The sequence below is a fragment of the Phasianus colchicus genome, chromosome 13 (genome assembly GCF_987193195.1).
Source record: "Phasianus colchicus chromosome 13, bPhaCol1.hap1.1, whole genome shotgun sequence".
In the NCBI taxonomy this organism is placed as follows: domain Eukaryota; kingdom Metazoa; phylum Chordata; class Aves; order Galliformes; family Phasianidae; genus Phasianus; species Phasianus colchicus.
Window position 1 is genome coordinate 2,974,741 of NC_143448.1, and position 16,398 is coordinate 2,991,138.

Below are 16,398 nucleotides of genomic sequence, written 5' to 3' on the forward strand. Positions count from 1 at the left end.
CTTTGGGCACAGCAAGCCCCTGTGCCTAGGGCAAACACGGGGTCCTGATGTGGGTGCTGCTGTGTGGTGACATCTGTCTTACAGAAGTAGGAGGACCCACAGCTCTCCAGGACTGCAAGGGCTGAGCCAGGCCCCAGCCAGGCAGGAAAGAGATGCAGACAGCAGAGCTGGTTAGTCCAGGCTTGTTTATAGCAGGGAGTGCAACTGCAGCAGAGCTGGGGCTGCTCGCAGGCAGTGGCAATGCCCTGAGGACAGCCCCAAGGAGGTGTGGGGCCATTTTCTGGTTGGTTCCTCACCTCCTCCAGCCCCAGGCACTGGGAGCTTCCTTGGGGCTCGGCAGCAGTGCTATCTCCCAGCAGCCTGGAGCATAGGATGAGGCTGCAACGTCTCACCACCCTGATGAGCCCCAGATCCTGCCTTGGGATGAAGGAAAGCCTGCAGCAGTGCAGCATTTGTCCCATGGTGGAGATTTTCCCAAGCAAGCTGGACAAGGCCCTGAGCTGTGGATCTGGCCCTGCTCTGGGCAGCATTTGGACCAGAACCCTCCAGTGATTCCCCTCTGGGCTGAATCTTCCTTTGCTCCACAAAGCAAAGAGCTTTTCAGAGCTGCTGAAACTCCTATGGGGTATGTGATGCGATGGAGGCAGAGCTCACCTGCACAATGGCACCTGCCCTGTCCTCTGGCCACTTCAGGCCATCCCCCATGAGGTCTCACACCTCTCCTCCTGGCTGCATCACATCAGCACTGCTGTTTTCTGCTGCCCACCACCACTCCTGAGGCCCTGCTGAGTCCACCAAGACACACAAACGGAGGAAAACTACAACTTTATTGGAGTGCATCCCACCCCACGGACAACAACAGCTTCTCCAGACACCCCTGCTTCCAGCCCAGCCGTTCTCTGAGCAGGAAGCACTGGAGCTCTGTGCCTTTTTGCTGTCCTTGAGCTACCGAGTGCGTGCAGCAATATGGAGGGGACAAAGGCACCGGCTGCGTGCTTAGGATGGGTCAGCACAGAGCCCAGAGCAAGGGCCCTGTGTGCAGCGAAGCCTGCAGTGCCCTGGGGGAAAGAGAAGGACAACCAACAGCAGAGCAGCAGCATGGGGGACCGCCTGCCAGTTTCTAGAAATGGGAAAACAAGAAGCCATGAGACCTGTGGCGTCAGTTCCAAGCAGACAGCTGATCTCTGTGAGAATTCAACCAGCACGGAGACAACTGTTCTCCACGCTGCACAGCAGAGTCAATTAGCTCCTCTCCCTCCCATTTCCCTGGATGTGCCCTGGGAGCAAGAGCAAGAAGTGCCAACTGTGTGTTGGACACGGTACTGATACCACACCGGGTGCAAGGTCCTCAATTTGTCTTCCTCTTCTTCCCTTCCCTGGGATGCTCACGCAGAGCAGCACTGCTTGTAGCCCCATGGGCTCAGGAGTCCAGCTTGATGAAGACTTTGGGCCTGGAGAAGATTTTGAGTGCCTCTTCTATCTGGGAGAGCTTCTTTTCCAGCTCTACTCGCCTCTTCTGAACACTGAGGGTGTCTGCACGCATCGGCAGCATCACCAGGTCCTTTATCAGCTGCTCCTGGCCTGAAAAGGACAAAAAACTGTGTGAGTGGAAGAGAAATTCCCTTTTTCTCCCTAACATTACAACCTCACTGTTCAGCTGTTAAAATGGAAGCAGCGTGGGAGCAGGAGACAATACCCACCCCTGGATTGAAACCGCAGCTGGAGGAGGACCAAAGCTCCAGCTCTAAGGTGCTCCTACTTTGAGCAAGGGTTGGAATAGAGACCCAGAAAGACCTCTTCCAACTAAAATATTCATTTTAAGTACAATAGTAACCCTAATGTCAGGTCCCTTGGGCCAAGCCCATTCCAGAAAGCCAAAGCTGTAACCTCCAGGTCCTACCATGCCGAAGGATTGCTCTTTCTGCACACACAGCTCTAGGGCAGGGATTACTGGAACAGCCCAGCATCTCTCCAAGAGGCAGGAAATCATGAAGCAAGCCTGCGCTCCTAAACTTTGCTCTCCATAATCCTGGCTATTTTTTGAGCTGGAATCCTTGTTTCTTTTCCTCTTACTCTGCTTCAGGCTGCTGAGCATCTCCAGCCGCTGGCCCTCGGGCATCATGGTGTGGCCGGGCGGCGTGTCGGGATCCGGCCGGCTTCGCAGCTGCTCCTCCATCTGCCTGCGCCACTGCTCCTTCCTCTCCAGCAGGCTGCAAGGCACACAAAAGCTGGTGTCGGCACACCTGGCAGGAAGGGCTGCCCAGGAATGGAGCCCTGCTGGTCTCCACGTCACTGCCTGAAGACCTCAGAGCCCCAGGCTGGCAGCACCCCCCCTGCTCCATATGCCCTTGCTGCAATGGGAAGCACTTGGATTCAGCCCACGTGCACGGGCTGGCCACCACACTTTGTGTGTGCTCAAACTGAGCACATAGCATCACTGTACTGCAGCAAGCAAGGGAGAAGGAGGCAAAACTTTTTACCAGCCCAGTTGCTGGTAAAATCCCACAGCTGCAGGATTCTTGTTAAGCCAAGAAACCAGCAAGCTCTGCGTTTATTCCCCAGGCCACAGTCATTGCTCTGCTGGCACGTGGCCCCCGTGGCATACGTACTACTGGGGGACGTGGCCCTTCTGCTTGGCGTTGTACTCCTCCTGCTCCCGCTGCTTCTGTCCCAGCAGCTCAGCCAGGGCCTGCAGGGACTGGGAGCGCCGCAGCGGAGCCCGCTTGGCATTGCGGGCGTTGTGCTTGATGAAGTCAATGCTGTTGCCCTCCACCTGCAACTGAAAGTAGACAACGGGAGGCAGTGGGAGCTGGGGTGGCACTGCTCTTATCCTCATAAGGGACAGAGTGAGCAGCTACATGTGTGAGATGCTGAGCAGGTGCACAAAGACAGGGCAGATCCCCAGCCCGTCCCACCTCAGGAGCCATAGGCAGACAGCACCCACAGCAACAGCTTGAGACAGCAGGCACCAACAGCCACGGAAACCAACAGCCTGCCTTGTTAAGCTGAGCACACACAAAGCATGCAAAGCAAGAGCAACGGGTGGCAGGGGGACAGAAACCCCTGGGAGCATGCAGGCAGTGTGCAACTCACCTTGGTTTCGGCACCCAGTGTCTGCAGAGCCTCAGTGCCTGTCCCTGCTTTCATGCTGGCAGGGCTTGGGGACAGAGATCTGCCTGGCCTGATCCCAGGGCCACAGCGAGAGTACGCCCGCAGGAAATTCACAGCCTCTGGGTTTGGAGGTGGGGAGCTCTCCTGGGAAAGGTGTTAAAATAACAGAAAAACGGCTCAGTGTGGGGATGATGGGGCAAAGAGAAACTCACCGGCACAGTCTGGGGGTCAACCACAAGCTCGACCACAGGTTTACAACAACGTGCTCCTCTGCTGTGATGTGGCTAAAGTTCTGCACACAAACCACAGGCAGCAGAGACCAAACCAGAGTGCCGACGGCAACAAACCCACAGCTGGCAACTGAACTTGGTGAAGCAGCACTAGAAGGAAGAAAAAAGATCTGCAGGAACATCCATACAGACCGCAAGTGTGCGAAGCGCTGGCCAGGGAGTCCCTCTTTACTGAATAACACTGCAGGCACAGAAGCAGGGCACCATCAGATAACCCTACAGAGATACCCACTAGGGGTGGGGAGGCATCTTCAGTGGTCAGCTGCAGAGCAAGGTGATGCTGGCTGCTGCTGTCAAGGAAGCAGCTGCAATTTACACCATCAAAGATGAGAGGAGAAAGTCTGGCATGGAGAAAAACTCCATGCCATGGAGAAAAACTCCATGCCAGACTTTCAAGACCTAACAGAACCAACTCCAGCCGTGAGCAGGAGCTTCGCAGAAGATGGAGATGCTTTGAAGGGAACACATCAGCTCTAGGACAGCCTCAGCAATGGTTAAAGCAATGTGAGTCAGCTCCGGGGCCTCCGAATCCAAAGAGCACAGAAACACACCACGCAGAAACCGTGCAGAGAGAACACCCCCTTTCCACAAAACAAAAGATGATCTCAATCATCCTCTGATCCTGATGATTTGTCAAACAAGAGCGTAGGCTTGTATTCATTCCTAAGGCACAGGTGGGCTTGCTCTCGTGTGTGGAAGGTCACAGATACCAGCAAGCAAGTTGGTGGTGCACCAGAAAGAAGGGACAAGGCTTCTGGAACTGCTTGGAAATCACCTTGCCAATCTTTGTAGCACCACCTCGTTGGCTCGGGGGGCAAAGAATGGAGGGAAGCGATGCAGAGATGAGGAGGAATCTGAAGCTTCAGCTCAGCTATGAAGCAGCAAGGAGGGTGTTGCTTAAATGGTGATGCTCAAGACGTCACCCAGCTTCTTCAGTGCATTCCTCAGTGTAACCACTTGGCTGCATTTTGGAAAGCCCCCAACAGAGACACCAGGAAAGAAAAAAAATATCCAGAGGATGGAAAAGAAAGAGGCCAAAAGCAAAGCAGAACCTGCAGGAGACCAGATACCGCTCGGAACAGAAACCAAACGTGTTTCAGCTCAGTATACAGTTGGTGAAACCCACTGTGTGTCACAGGGTCCTGAGAGCTGGCACAAAGCCTGCAGCAGCCTGAAGGCTGATCTCTCCTTCTCCGCCCCAGTGCCACGCAGAAAGGGTGAGGACAGTGATCTGTGGGGCAGAATCCCACCGCCTTTTGGCATCAACCCCAGACGTGGAAAGCTGAGAAGCCAGCTGGATGCACCTCAGGACAGGGATATGCTGAGGGCTGCTCTGCACCACGCCAGGAATTGCCCTACAACAGAAGGGTCAGGCAGGAGGCAGCAGATTTTCTTCTTCTGACCTGCCAGGAGAGTTGAAGAGTCCCCTGGGTACCCACCTGCAGTCTGGCCTTCACCTTTGACTCCACGTTTTCGTATTTCTGGGATTTCCACAGAGCTTTCACAGGTTTGGGCTGGCTGCGCTCCTGGGCTCGCTCCCTCTCTTTGCATCTCTTCTGAATCTCCTTTATTCGCCTCACGTTTTCCTTCTCGTGGTCCTTGGACTCTTTCCCTGCACGGCAAGAGGAGACACAGCTTTCAGCCCTCAAACACTGCCAGCAGCCGTACGCTCCTGGATCACAACACCAGAGCTGACAGCTCCATCTCCAAAGCCACCCGAGCAAACAGCAAGTCCTCCCCCCTCCCGCAGACCACACAATCTGTGCATTTCCCCCCACGTTGGGAGGACCGACCCTGTTCTGGAAGACCTCAGCTGGTTCCCCTCCCATTTTGGCACAGCGCTTGCGGCAACCACCGCGCTGGCACCAGCTCGGGGCGATGCCAGGATATAAAGCCAATAGGTGACAGGCAGCGCTCAGCTTCACCTCCCTTCTGGACCTCAGCACAGCTGTGCTTACTCTTTGCTGGCAGACCCCCACCGAGAGAGAGCCCATCGAGCTGCAGCAGGAGGCTCAGCGTCCCCTTCTGCCCCTTCTCCAAAAAGTCCCTTCCGCTGGGGCGGATGCGGGGGGCTGGCTGGGGCTGGTGGGCACTGCTCAGAGCACGGGGTGAGCTGGGAGCTGAGTCCGTGGGGCGAGAGGTAAAATCCAACTGCTGAGCATTGCCTTCCAGCCTCCCTCGAGCTACAGAGAAAGAAAAAAGGAAAAAGCAGCTTAGCACGATCTCACCTCGCTGTTTTTTTCAAGCACAGCCTGCAAAAGATGCTGAAGGTCCCCCTCTACTTCTACCTCACGTTTTCCCTTCTTTTAACCTTCAGGATCACCTGAGGACTCACCTGAGAAAGGGCGTCTGTAATAGTTTGGGAAGAGCGTAGGGTCTGGAGGAATGGGTCCAGAAATCTTGGATGGCCCTTCACACATTCTGCTGTCTCTGTCTCTGCAATGGAAACCAACCACCAGTGAGAAGTGAACTAAACACAGCTGGCTGAGCCGCTGCAGAGCTACAGCTAAGTGTATGTGAATGGCTGACCTTTCTATTGGGGAGCTCATACCCTGCTGCAGGGACAACCTGCAAGTAGGAAACAACCCCAATGGACCCCATGGCTGCCCAAGAGCTGTGGGTGCCCAGCCCTGGAGGTGCTCCAGGCCATGGATGGGCACTGGGGAACCTGAGCTGGGGGGCAGCCAGCCTACAGCAGGGCTTGGGGCTTCCTTCCAACCCAACCATGCTGTGCTTCCATGTAGGTGAGGCGAGGCATCCAGCAGTGCTGTCCCCATTGCAGGACTAACCAGCATTGATCCTGAAGTGTCTGCACTTTGTAATACCTGTACCTTCAGCACAGAAAATCTGACTCCTGGCTCTGCAATTCCAACACTTCAGAGACAGCCCTACGGGAAGAGCCCCTTTTAGGACCCTCTGAATGCCAGCACTGACGGGACACAGCATCTTCCATTTAATTTATAAACCAATAAACAATCAGCACAAGGCTGAGTGAGCCTGACTCATAGCAACTAATGCACTGCTGTCTTCCCTGTTAAATTACCCTTGTTGACATGAGACCCATTAGCAAAAAGCTATTATTCATCTCCCAGACACGACTGCAGAGGCAATGTAAGCAGTGCTGAGCACTGCACACCGGCAGGCATGTCCAGAGGCTTGTTTGTACCCAGCCACCCTGCAAAAGCTATTTCTGAAAAGCTTCAGACTCAGATTCTCAGGCTGCAGTAAAAGAGCACTGTTCTCTTATTATTTAATCTCCTTTAAAATGGATAGAGCTAAGCCAGCATGGGCTCTCTTATCCTAAAAGAAAAAAAAAAAGCATCCAAAGCATCCACCGAGAGATTACTCCAGGATAGTTACTGGCCTTGAAACTCACATCTGATCTCGATCTGAACTCTCCTCCAAAGCCAGTAATTTAGGTGCAAAATGACAGAGTGAAAGGAGGACCTGTAACAGAGCAGGCAATTAGCGTGGGGGACTGAAGGAGGAAAGGCGAGCTGATGGGAGCTGGGGGATGGAAGGCTCCTCCTGCACCTGAACACAGGGCCCATCTCACATCCCAGCAGCACCCTGCCCTGCCGCAGGGAATTTGCAGATGACACCCACACCCTGATTTGCAAGTCACATTGCCTCTGGGTTTGGATCTCGCAAGATCACACAGCTTTGTTACAACAGCACTCGGCCTATCTGGGTGCTCACAGCAAACCCTCCATGCAGGATGCAGCCCCAGCACCTGCATCATCATCACCATCATCATCATCTGGCCTTAGGATGAAGCAGCCAAACCTTCAGCTCCCAAAAGCAGGCTTTCCAGGCAGCTGCTCTGCTCCTGCACAGTGAGACAGCAGGGCTGGAGGATGGGGCTGTTTGAGAACCTGTGGGCTCCAGGGATGAGCAGACTGCATCCCACCCGGATGGAACTCCATGCTGGACCAGACAGACACTGAGCAAGCACAAGGGGAGCAACAGGAGCACGTGCCTACAGGAGGAGCAGGGCCAGCCCTCCCAGCTGGGATCTAATATGCACCTAGGAAAGCATCTCCAGCACCGTGTTAGAAACCTAAGCATCAAAAGCGTCTGTTGCCAGCAGCAAGAGGCCACGGCCTCGCAGCTCAAGCAAACAGATGTACGTGTGCAGCTCCTGATCAGCCCGGGGCCGGGCTGCAGAGGGGGGCAGGGAAGCAGAGCTGCTCGGAGCCGCAGGACACACCTCCCGTCCGTACCTCTTCCAGCAGAGCTCGGTGCCGCCCACCGGAGCTGCGTGCCCGGCCGGGGAGCTGCAGCCTCATGCGGAGCTGGAGCTTTGTTGTTCGGCTTTGTGCTGCTACGAGCCCGATTCTGTAAAAAGCATAAGGGAAAAAAAAAAAAAAAATACATCTCTGGATAAGCTGCGATAAGCAGAGCGAGTCAGCCGGGGCCGAGCAAAGGGCTCGTGGCAATTGGGCCGTTCGCTCGCTCCCGTTGTGGGAGGAAACATCGGGTCAGAAGCGCTGCGGGGGATGGGATGGGGTGGGGTGGGGTGGGATGGGGGACAAGGGACACAGCCTGCCGGGTTCCGGCCGCACCGCACGCACCCCGCGGAGCCGCCGCTCCGGGCAACAGCCGCTTCCGCCGGGGGGCGGAGGGCCGGGCTGAGCCCCGCCCGGAGAGAGGTGTGGGCAGACGATGATGGGCGGCTGGGCTCGGCACGGCCCCGCTTTTCTTCCTCTTGCTATGGGACGGCCGGACTTCAGACCGTTCCCCCGGTAACGGCCCTCCCCGCTGCGTCCCGCAGCCTCCTTCCAACCGCTGCTGCTGTCGAAGCCCGGTGCTGCTCCATGTCCGACCACCCCGTGCGGGACGCAAAGTAAGCCGGCACGTCTCTTTCGGGAGCCGGCTCCGTGCCGCAGGGATCGCCGTGCGTCGGTTCAGCCGCACGGTGCAGAGCCGGCCCTGCCCTGCAGCCCGTTTCTGTCCCGCAGGATCCACCTGCAAGCGTTGCAGCGGCCCGATTTGCAGCATCCCGCTGCCGAGGGCGATGCCAGCCCCGCTGCCGAGCTGCAGGGAAAGAGCAAGAAGAGGAAAAGCACGAGCAACACGCAGCCGTGCAAAAAAGTCCCACCTCGGGATGCGCTGGGTGAGCATCCATGGGGGAGCAGCCCTCGTGCTGCTCGCAGAGGTGGCAGTGTCCCCGTGGCTGCGGTGACGGTGGGGGGTTGCACGCGGCTGGATGCTCAGCTGGGCACTGTGATGCTTGGGCAGACTTGTCCTCCCTCCAGCTGCTCTCGTGTCTCTGGGATGTGGCTGCAGATCCCTGGCTTTTACCCTAGCTAAGGGATGTCTGCTGCAGTTCCTGGCTCCTGTGCTGGTTGGGGTAACACCCTTCCCTCTCCTCTCAGGACTAGTGCTGGGACTGAAGCTTTGGCACACGGGGTTTGTCAGTTCTGCCCTTTTCTTGCACCCCCCAGCTCAGGGCAGGAGGTCGGATCTCAGTGCTCTTTAAGGTCCCTTCCAACCTAAGCCATTCTGGGATTCCCTGCAGGGCGGCTGCCGCGTCTGCGCCCCTTGTATCAGTACATCAACCTCAGCACCGAGCCGATGGGCCCAGCAGAAGAGGAAGGTGAAGGCTCAGCACCAGCAGGTAGGGCAGCTGCTCCAGAGCTGGAGAGATTGCTCCAATAAGGTTCAAGTGAGCAGGCTGGATGGTTGGGAGCCCCTCTGAGAAGATGCAGGGCCAGGCACAGGGCACGCTGTGCCAACCAGGCCACCTAAGGAGGGCAATAGCTTACCAGCAGGTCATGGCAATAGGGAGGGACCAGAGATGTGCAGGATTCCGTAGCTCAGCCCCCCAGAGATGGAGGCTTTGCCCTTGCTTGTGTCACTCTGGGTTTTCCCAGAGGCCCAGCCTGCCCACTGCAGGTCTGTGACAGCAGCACAAAGGTTGTTTCCCAATTCAAAACAGATCCAGAACCAGGCAGGAATGAAGTCAGACTGAGTCAGAGTGAATGAAGGCAGGGACTCTTCCAGGTGAGCTCAGGAGATGTTATTTCACCTGCTTTACATAGCACATAGCACAGACAGGAGATGCTCAGAGCTAGAGCAGGAACAGCAATCCTCTACCTGGAAAGCATTGCAGGAAGATGCAGAACTTCCACTGGTGCACCTGCTGGGGACAGTGTGTAATTTACACCCTTCTGCTTTCTTCCTTCAGCCCACAGCTGACGAGTGCTCAGAGCCAAGGACCAGCTGAGCTCCCACCCTTTACAAAAGCACCTCAATACATTTCTTTCTGTCAGTTTGAAACTCTGTTGAAAGGAAATAAATACCTGAAGGTAAATGTCTCGTTTAGAAACCGAGTAAAGAACGGTGCCAGCAAACCCATGAAGATTTTGCTCCTTAGCTTGCACCTTCCAGCAATTTCTATAACCAGACAGGCAGAAAATAAAGATCTCATTCATCACAAGTCAGTGTGGGAGGCCCACGATAGACAGGGTATCTCTAGAACCAACGACTCCAGAACAGCTTTAGAATGAGAGAAAAAGCAAAGAGGTGGGCATAGCTCTGTGCTGTACAAGCAAGAGGAGCTGCCATCCTTTTCTCACCAATGGGGAAAGCAAGTCCTGTCAGAAGATCCATCTCCTACTTTGTCACACCAGGTGATCAGCCCCAGCTGGAAGCCCTGTTCAGCTCTGTCATGGAGGTTTCAGCTCAGCCAAATCACACACAGGCACCCAGCTGCACGAAGAATGCCTTTAACAAACAATATATATTTTTTATTTATTTCTGTAGAAAACAAGTCAGATACTTTTCAGGAAGGACCAGCTTATGAAACAGTGGTTTGCGTGTTAACGTACATAAATACACAGGGTTACCATTTTAGTGGGAAATACATTAAAAAAAGCTTTCAAGTACACAAAATAAACGTAGTAAAATTGTACTGTCCCTATCACATACCTGCCTCAGAGAGAAACTCTTCTCCAAATGAACAGACTGCCACCCACCAGCTGCCAACAGCCACGAGCTGCAGGAGGGCAGGCAGGACCAGAGATTGATATCCAGTGTTTGAAGTTCAGGGCAGACTCCTCAGCTATCAGCATGTGTAGTGTGACAGCTTCCCAGCCAGCACATAGGAGAGCTGCAAGAGGTAGGCAAGACCTCCTTACCTCCACCATCAGTTACGTGGAAGGTTAAGGTTTTACAGCTTCATTGGCAGCGACATCCTGAGCCTCATCTGCGAGCCTGGGAGGAGTTCAGGAAGTCACAGCAGTGAGGAGGTGGCCCTGCAGTCACAGCTCTGCTGCTGCCAGGCTGTAAACACAACTGGTGGACGTGGAGCTTATGCAGAAAGGCTGCTGGATGCAGTCGGTGTCACGAGTCGAAGGAATAATGTCTGCAGATATGGGAGGAAAGCACAAAGTGTCACAGCTTTCCCCAACGCCATCAGCTGGGATCTCACAGCATCCTTTAAATATAACATACTGGTTTAAATTAATTTGAAAGACATTTGCTGTATGCAGAAAGCCAACGGCCAATTCTTATTCTACAAACTTTACTCTGTTCCTTCTGGTCTTTGTCCTATGGCAGTTCAGAGATGTGTTACATCCCTAAACTCGTTAATAAAGCATTACTGAGGAGTAAAACTAAATCAGATTCCAAGAGAGAAGGCGAAGGCATCTGAGCAACAGATGCTCTCAGATCCTGCTCTTCTCACTCTCACTTTAGGACTGATAAAACAAGAGGGGCCGTGTCCCCTCTCCGAGCCATGCAGTGGCACAGATCCCATGCTTCACTTCACTGCTGCGAGTGCAAAGGGCAATTCAAGTTTTCCTAAGTCTCCAAGACAAGAATTAAACGCTTGCAAAAACGGAACGTCTTAAATCGGAACTGCTTCCATCAGAACATGACATTACTTTACACACTTAAAAAAACAACAAGAAACTCAAATTATTAAATAGGAATCTTAAAAACCAGAGAGGATTTTTACAGCTGCAGCTGGAAGCATTCGTTGTCCTATCTTCCCAAAGCAAGAATGCTCATAAGTTATTCCTCTGCAGCGCCTCACACAGGTTTTGGTTGGCATCTGGTTCCTCTGTCATGACCTCCACAGCCTCCCACTCCCCCGACCTGCTGGATTTCTTAATGGCCTCCACTACGCTCTGCATGTACAAGCCATCTTCAAAAGATGCTGCCATAGAGACGGGCTGGTGATCCCACGTCCGGCGATCTTCCTGCTCTTGGAAAGACTGCCGCAGTGCTTGCACCATGTACACCATTCCCTTCAGGTAGAGCAGCGGGATGTCTTTCAAGCCCTTGTCCAAAAGGCCTTTGTTGACAGTCAGAGAGTCAGCAAACAGCAGTTCTTCTTGCAGCGCTGTGTTCTTCTGCCCATACAAATCCGTGCCGCGCGCTACGAGGCGCCCGCTGGACCCCACCACCATGACCTCGTGAACGAACGATCCGGGCATGTTGAAGTTGAGAGTCACAGTGCAACAGACACCCTCGTTCATCAGCATCTGGAAAAAACAGAAGTCATCGCTGGTGACGTGGCGGATCCCGCTGATGGCCGTGTTCTGCTTCACAAAAGTCTTGAGCAGGCCGTGGACCTTCTGCGCCCTCCTGCCGACGAGGTGGCTCAGCAGGTCGATGATGTACGTGCCCATGGTGTGCAAACCTCCTCCCCCCATCAGCTCGTCGCAGATCCAGCTGTACTTGTGGCTGAGCAGGCTGCCCCCGTAAACCCGCACGTCGCAGATCATCACGTTGCCCACGTAGTGCTCTTCTATCAGCTGCTTCATCTTCACAAAGGCAGGCAAGAAACGGAGGACGTTGCCGACGATGCTCATCAGCTTGGGGTAATACCTGGCAGCTGTGACCATCCTGAAGGCGTCCACGGAGGTAGCAGCTTTCTCACAGATCACGTTCTTCCCTATTCCTGCAACACAAACACCACAAAACGTGAGCAAGAAATGCTGACGAGCCCCCAAGGTTGCCAGGAAGCTGCAGTTTTTAGGCTTTCAAAAGCAAAGATCTGGGAACTAAAATAGGAACGCTAAGCGCGGCAAGACTCCAAGTGCTTCCAAGATGCTCAGAGCTGACAAACACCCACAGAGCTCCAAATAAAGAGAGGATTTTTACATCACGGCGGATGAACTCTGACAGGTTTTTATGCCATTGAAGTGCTGCAGCTATAAAATCATTTGAACGGCTGTGCAGCCAGAGGAAAAAAATATCATCACGGAGATAAATGCACTCGAGACGAGCGGAGGCTTGATTTTATATTTTACCATCACTATGAATTTATTAACAGATTAATAGAAATTGAAGGTACTCGGTGGCCTGTGCACAGAATACAAAATTATAACAGGAGGGAGATTAAGGTTAGATGTCAGGAAAGAAGTTTTAACTCAGAAGGTGGTGAGGCACTGGAACAGACTGCACAGAGAGCTGGGGGTTCCCCATCCCTGGAGACATTCAAGGCCAGGTTGGACTGGGCTCTGGGCAGCCTGAGCTGGTTGGTGTGCAACTCTGCCACAGACTGGCTGGCCTTTTCAGTCCCCTCCAGTCTAAGCCATGCTGTGATTTTTCCTTAGCGCGTCTGGTATGATGCTGTGTTTTGGTTTTAGGAGAAAAAGAACACCTGGTATCTTCCAACTGGGAAGGGGTGGGGAGATGGAGGCACACGCAAGGTGCCCCACGCAGCCATCATGGCAGCCATCCTACCACAGCCCTCAGCATCTTTTCCACACACAGCTCGGAGCAAACTTCTCACTGCGGACCACAGAAGCCCTCCTGGGACACCAGAGAGTCAGTCTTACTCCCCAAGACCTATCTTAGGTTTGTCCTTATCCAGAATCAGGTTGGTCTAGCGAAACCCACTCCTCAGCTTTGTCACTCTTAGCACAAGTTATAACGTTGACTCCAACCACTAAAGCCATCTACCTTCTGTGAATACATCCACGCCGTCAGATGGAAGCCCCAGCTCTTGACTCCCCTTAGTAAAGCACCCAAGGCTGCACCCACTGCCCAACTAAACCACTGCTGAAGCAGCAGAGCGTTGCTGCGTCCACTGTACGACACTGGGAGCATCCAAGGAGCCTTCACAAACAAGCAGCTGTTGGTTAGCAGCCTCTCAACAAATGGAAGCTCGTTCCAAAACACATTCCTTCATGTCACGTCTTGTTTGCATGTGGTTTGGAAAGACCTCTGTGCTACTGGTCACAGAGATGGAAAGCACAACATGCAAAGAGCACAGCACGCTTGTTTACCCTGTTTCAAGAACAGGAAACATGTGTTTGTCCCAGGACAGAGCAATGATAAGAGCCCTTTCTGACTCCTTCCTCCACAATTAACATATCCATGCTATAATCTGCAGGGACTCCACGAAACCAGAGAGCCAAATAATCTCCTTTGGAAAGACTCCCCGAGCAATGTAAATCAAGAGAGATAAATGGAGAGTTCCTCTGCAGCCAATCCAGGAGGCACCACAAGGCTGGGCTGCACATTGGGCTCCCAGTGTGAGGAGAGATGGAGAGATGGCTTCTGATGCTCTGCCTGCTGAGCCTTGCAGCACACATCACCCACCACATCCCCTCAGCCTGAACTCAGCCCCAGGCTCCCCCCATATTGAGGTGCATGCATTTCTGCTGGGGGACATCCACCACAAAGCTGGCGTTTTAGTTCCTCTGAGATCAAAAGAAGCACGAATTTTAGAAGAGCTTCTCGCTTTGCTTGTTATGGAGATAAACCATAGGATTGTACTCATCTTCATTTGAATTATGTTCTGGGCTTTGATCTGGTTCATGAACTCAGTTCAGGCTTACTCCTTTACCCCTGCCACGCCAGGGCTGTACCCAGGCTTGTGTACAAATGTCTGTCAGTAATTAACGTATGCAAACAGCACAGCCTGGAAGCTACTAAAACGCCAACCTATTATCATCAACCATTCGCAGCCAAGACTTTCCTGATGACAAACATCACTGTGTTGATCTGAACACTCAGAGAAAACACACTTGCCATCTGCCCATCCTCATTTTGCGCTCCCCCAGTGCGCTGAATCACAGCAAGCTAAACAAAACTGGCTCAGGATGTGCAAAGTGGGTTGGGTGGGTAGTGAGAGGACAAGGGGGAATGGTTTGAAACTGAGACAGGGGAGGTTTGGGTTGGATATCAGGAGGAAGTTTTTCACTCTAAGGGTGGTGACACAATGGAACAGGTTGGCCAAGGAGGCTGTGGATGCCCCATCCCTGCAGGCTTTCGAGGCCAGGCTGGATGTGGCTCTGGGCAGCCTGGGCTGCTGGTTGGCGACCTGCACATAGCAGGGAGTTGGGACTGATGATCACTGTGGTCCTTTTCAACCCAGGCCATCCTATGAGTCAATGATTCTATGGGTCCCTATGGCGCCCCATGAGTCCCTATGGATCCTTATGGCACCCCATGGGTTCTCTGGGCAGCCTGGTCTGCTGGTTGGCGACCCTGCACATAGCAGGGGGGTGGAACTGGATGAGCACTGTACTCCTTTGCAACCCAGGCCGTTCTGTGGTACGGCACTCTATGGCACGGCTCAAAGAGCAGCGCTGCTTTGTAAAGAAACAAATCCAACAGCATCAGAAACCCCAAGCCTAACTTAACACCTGTCTGCATATCGATTCGGGGCAGGCTTCGAGAAATCACCCAACCTAAAACTACCTTAACAAGACGTGCTGTGAGCACGACAAAACCCGGGCCGTCGGCCCAAGCCTAAAGGCAAAAAGGTACCTAAAGCCTTGACAGCAATCTGCCGGGTGAGCGGCGGGGGGATGTTGATGCAAACCAGGTCCACGTCCTGGTGCAGCAGGACGTCGTCGGTGCGGCTGGTGTAGAAGGAGACGCCCATCTCCTGGGCCAGCTGCCTCGCTTCTTCCTCCGTCGTTCCCCACACGGCCTCGACGGAGAAGCCTTCGGCTCGCAGCAGGGGGACGAGGACGCGGGCGGTGCCGCCGGCCCCAAACACGCCCACCCCGGGCAGCTTCATCCCGCCGGGCTCAGGGACGCCGCTCCGCGCGGACCTGCGAGGGAACGCGGCGCTCCTCCGCCTCCCGCTCCATCCTCGGCCCCTGCGGGACGCAAAGCGAGGCGGTCAGCGCCGCGCACAGCCCGCACCGAGGCGGCGCTCTGCTCGTTCCTGCCGACGCCCGGATCTCAGCGCCCGCCCCGAGGAGCTCCACGAGGCAGCGCCCCGCCGACCCTCCTCCCCCCCCCCCCGAGCCGCCCTTACCCGCCGCGGGGGCGCGGAGGACCCCGCCCGCTCCGCCTCCGCCCCGCGCATCTCCGGGCCGGGCGCGCTCCCGGCGCGGCCGGGCCCGCGCAGGCGCGGATGCGGAAGTCCGCGCCGCTGTGTGGACCGCGCGTGCCCGAGGCCGCCCAAGGGGCGAGGCGCAGTCGTAGAAAATGGCGGCGCCCTAAGCGGCTTCCGAGTCTGGGGAAAGTGTGGCCAATCACGAGGCGGATCAAGGAAGAGAGGCGGGACTTCTGCAGACGGGCGGCGCCGGCGGCCAATAGGAGGGCGGCTGGAGGTGAGGGCAGCGCCTGTTGTTCTTAAGGGCCACGTACGGCTGCCAGCTCCGCTCTCCGTGGTGGCCTGGAGGGGCGCTTCACTTTCCCTCCTTGCCCCATTTTCACAGAACGGCCTGGGTTGCAAAGGACCACAGTGCTCATCCGGTTCCAACCCCCTGCTATGTGCAGGGTCGCCAACCAGCAGACCAGGCTGCCCAGAGAACCTATGGGGTGCCATAAGGATCCATAGGGACTCATGGGGCGCCATAGGAACCATAGAATCACTGACCCATAGAATGGCCTGGATTGAAAAGGACCACAATGATCATCAGTTCCAACCCCCTGCTGTGTGCAGAGTCGCCAACCAGCAGCCCAGGCTGCCCAGAGCCACATCCAGCCTGGCCTCGAATGCCTGCAGGGATGGGGCATCCACAGCCTCCTTGGGCAACCTGTTCCAGTGCCTCACCAGCATCTGGGTGAAAAACTT

The 16,398-nt window shown here is 54.8% G+C and overlaps 2 protein-coding genes and 1 long non-coding RNA gene across 9 annotated transcripts; 1 reads left to right on the plus strand and 2 right to left on the minus strand.

The window, feature by feature from the left end:
- Positions 1-810: 810 nt before the first annotated feature.
- Positions 811-8,254, minus strand: ENKD1 (enkurin domain containing 1). Of its 5 annotated transcripts, XM_031615242.2 has the most exons (10): positions 7,976-8,089; positions 7,625-7,739; positions 6,778-6,848; positions 5,737-5,837; positions 5,360-5,584; positions 4,841-5,013; positions 3,094-3,255; positions 2,610-2,779; positions 2,074-2,210; positions 811-1,581 (listed from the first exon to the last, which is right to left on the minus strand). In XM_031615242.2, exons 2-10 carry the CDS (start codon positions 7,688-7,690, stop codon positions 1,421-1,423), a joined length of 1,266 nt encoding a protein of 421 aa, XP_031471102.1. In that variant the 5' UTR covers positions 7,691-7,739; positions 7,976-8,089; the 3' UTR covers positions 811-1,420. The 5 variants fall into 5 exon arrangements, with proteins under 5 accessions (XP_031471102.1, XP_090005951.1, XP_090005950.1 ...); XM_090149825.1 differs by lacking the exon at positions 6,778-6,848 and having other exon boundaries at positions 7,612-7,739; positions 7,976-8,254; XM_090149824.1 differs by lacking the exon at positions 6,778-6,848 and having other exon boundaries at positions 7,976-8,000.
- LOC149916114 (uncharacterized) lies at positions 7,863-9,727 on the plus strand. The gene is made up of 5 exons (XR_016470829.1): positions 7,863-7,881; positions 8,176-8,247; positions 8,363-8,517; positions 8,923-9,021; positions 9,592-9,727. It is a non-coding gene; the product is annotated as an uncharacterized LOC149916114 (long non-coding RNA).
- A 174-nt stretch (positions 9,728-9,901) lies between these two features.
- GFOD2 (Gfo/Idh/MocA-like oxidoreductase domain containing 2) lies at positions 9,902-15,735 on the minus strand. 3 transcript variants are annotated; one of them, XM_090149826.1, is made up of 4 exons: positions 15,634-15,735; positions 15,135-15,472; positions 11,984-12,312; positions 9,902-11,893 (listed from the first exon to the last, which is right to left on the minus strand). In XM_090149826.1, exons 2-4 carry the CDS (start codon positions 15,388-15,390, stop codon positions 11,414-11,416), a joined length of 1,065 nt encoding a protein of 354 aa, XP_090005952.1. In that variant the 5' UTR covers positions 15,391-15,472; positions 15,634-15,735; the 3' UTR covers positions 9,902-11,413. The 3 variants fall into 3 exon arrangements, with proteins under 3 accessions (XP_090005952.1, XP_031471109.1, XP_090005953.1); XM_031615249.2 differs by having other exon boundaries at positions 9,902-12,312; XM_090149827.1 differs by lacking the exon at positions 15,135-15,472 and having other exon boundaries at positions 9,902-12,312; positions 15,634-15,656.
- Positions 15,736-16,398: the final 663 nt, after the last annotated feature.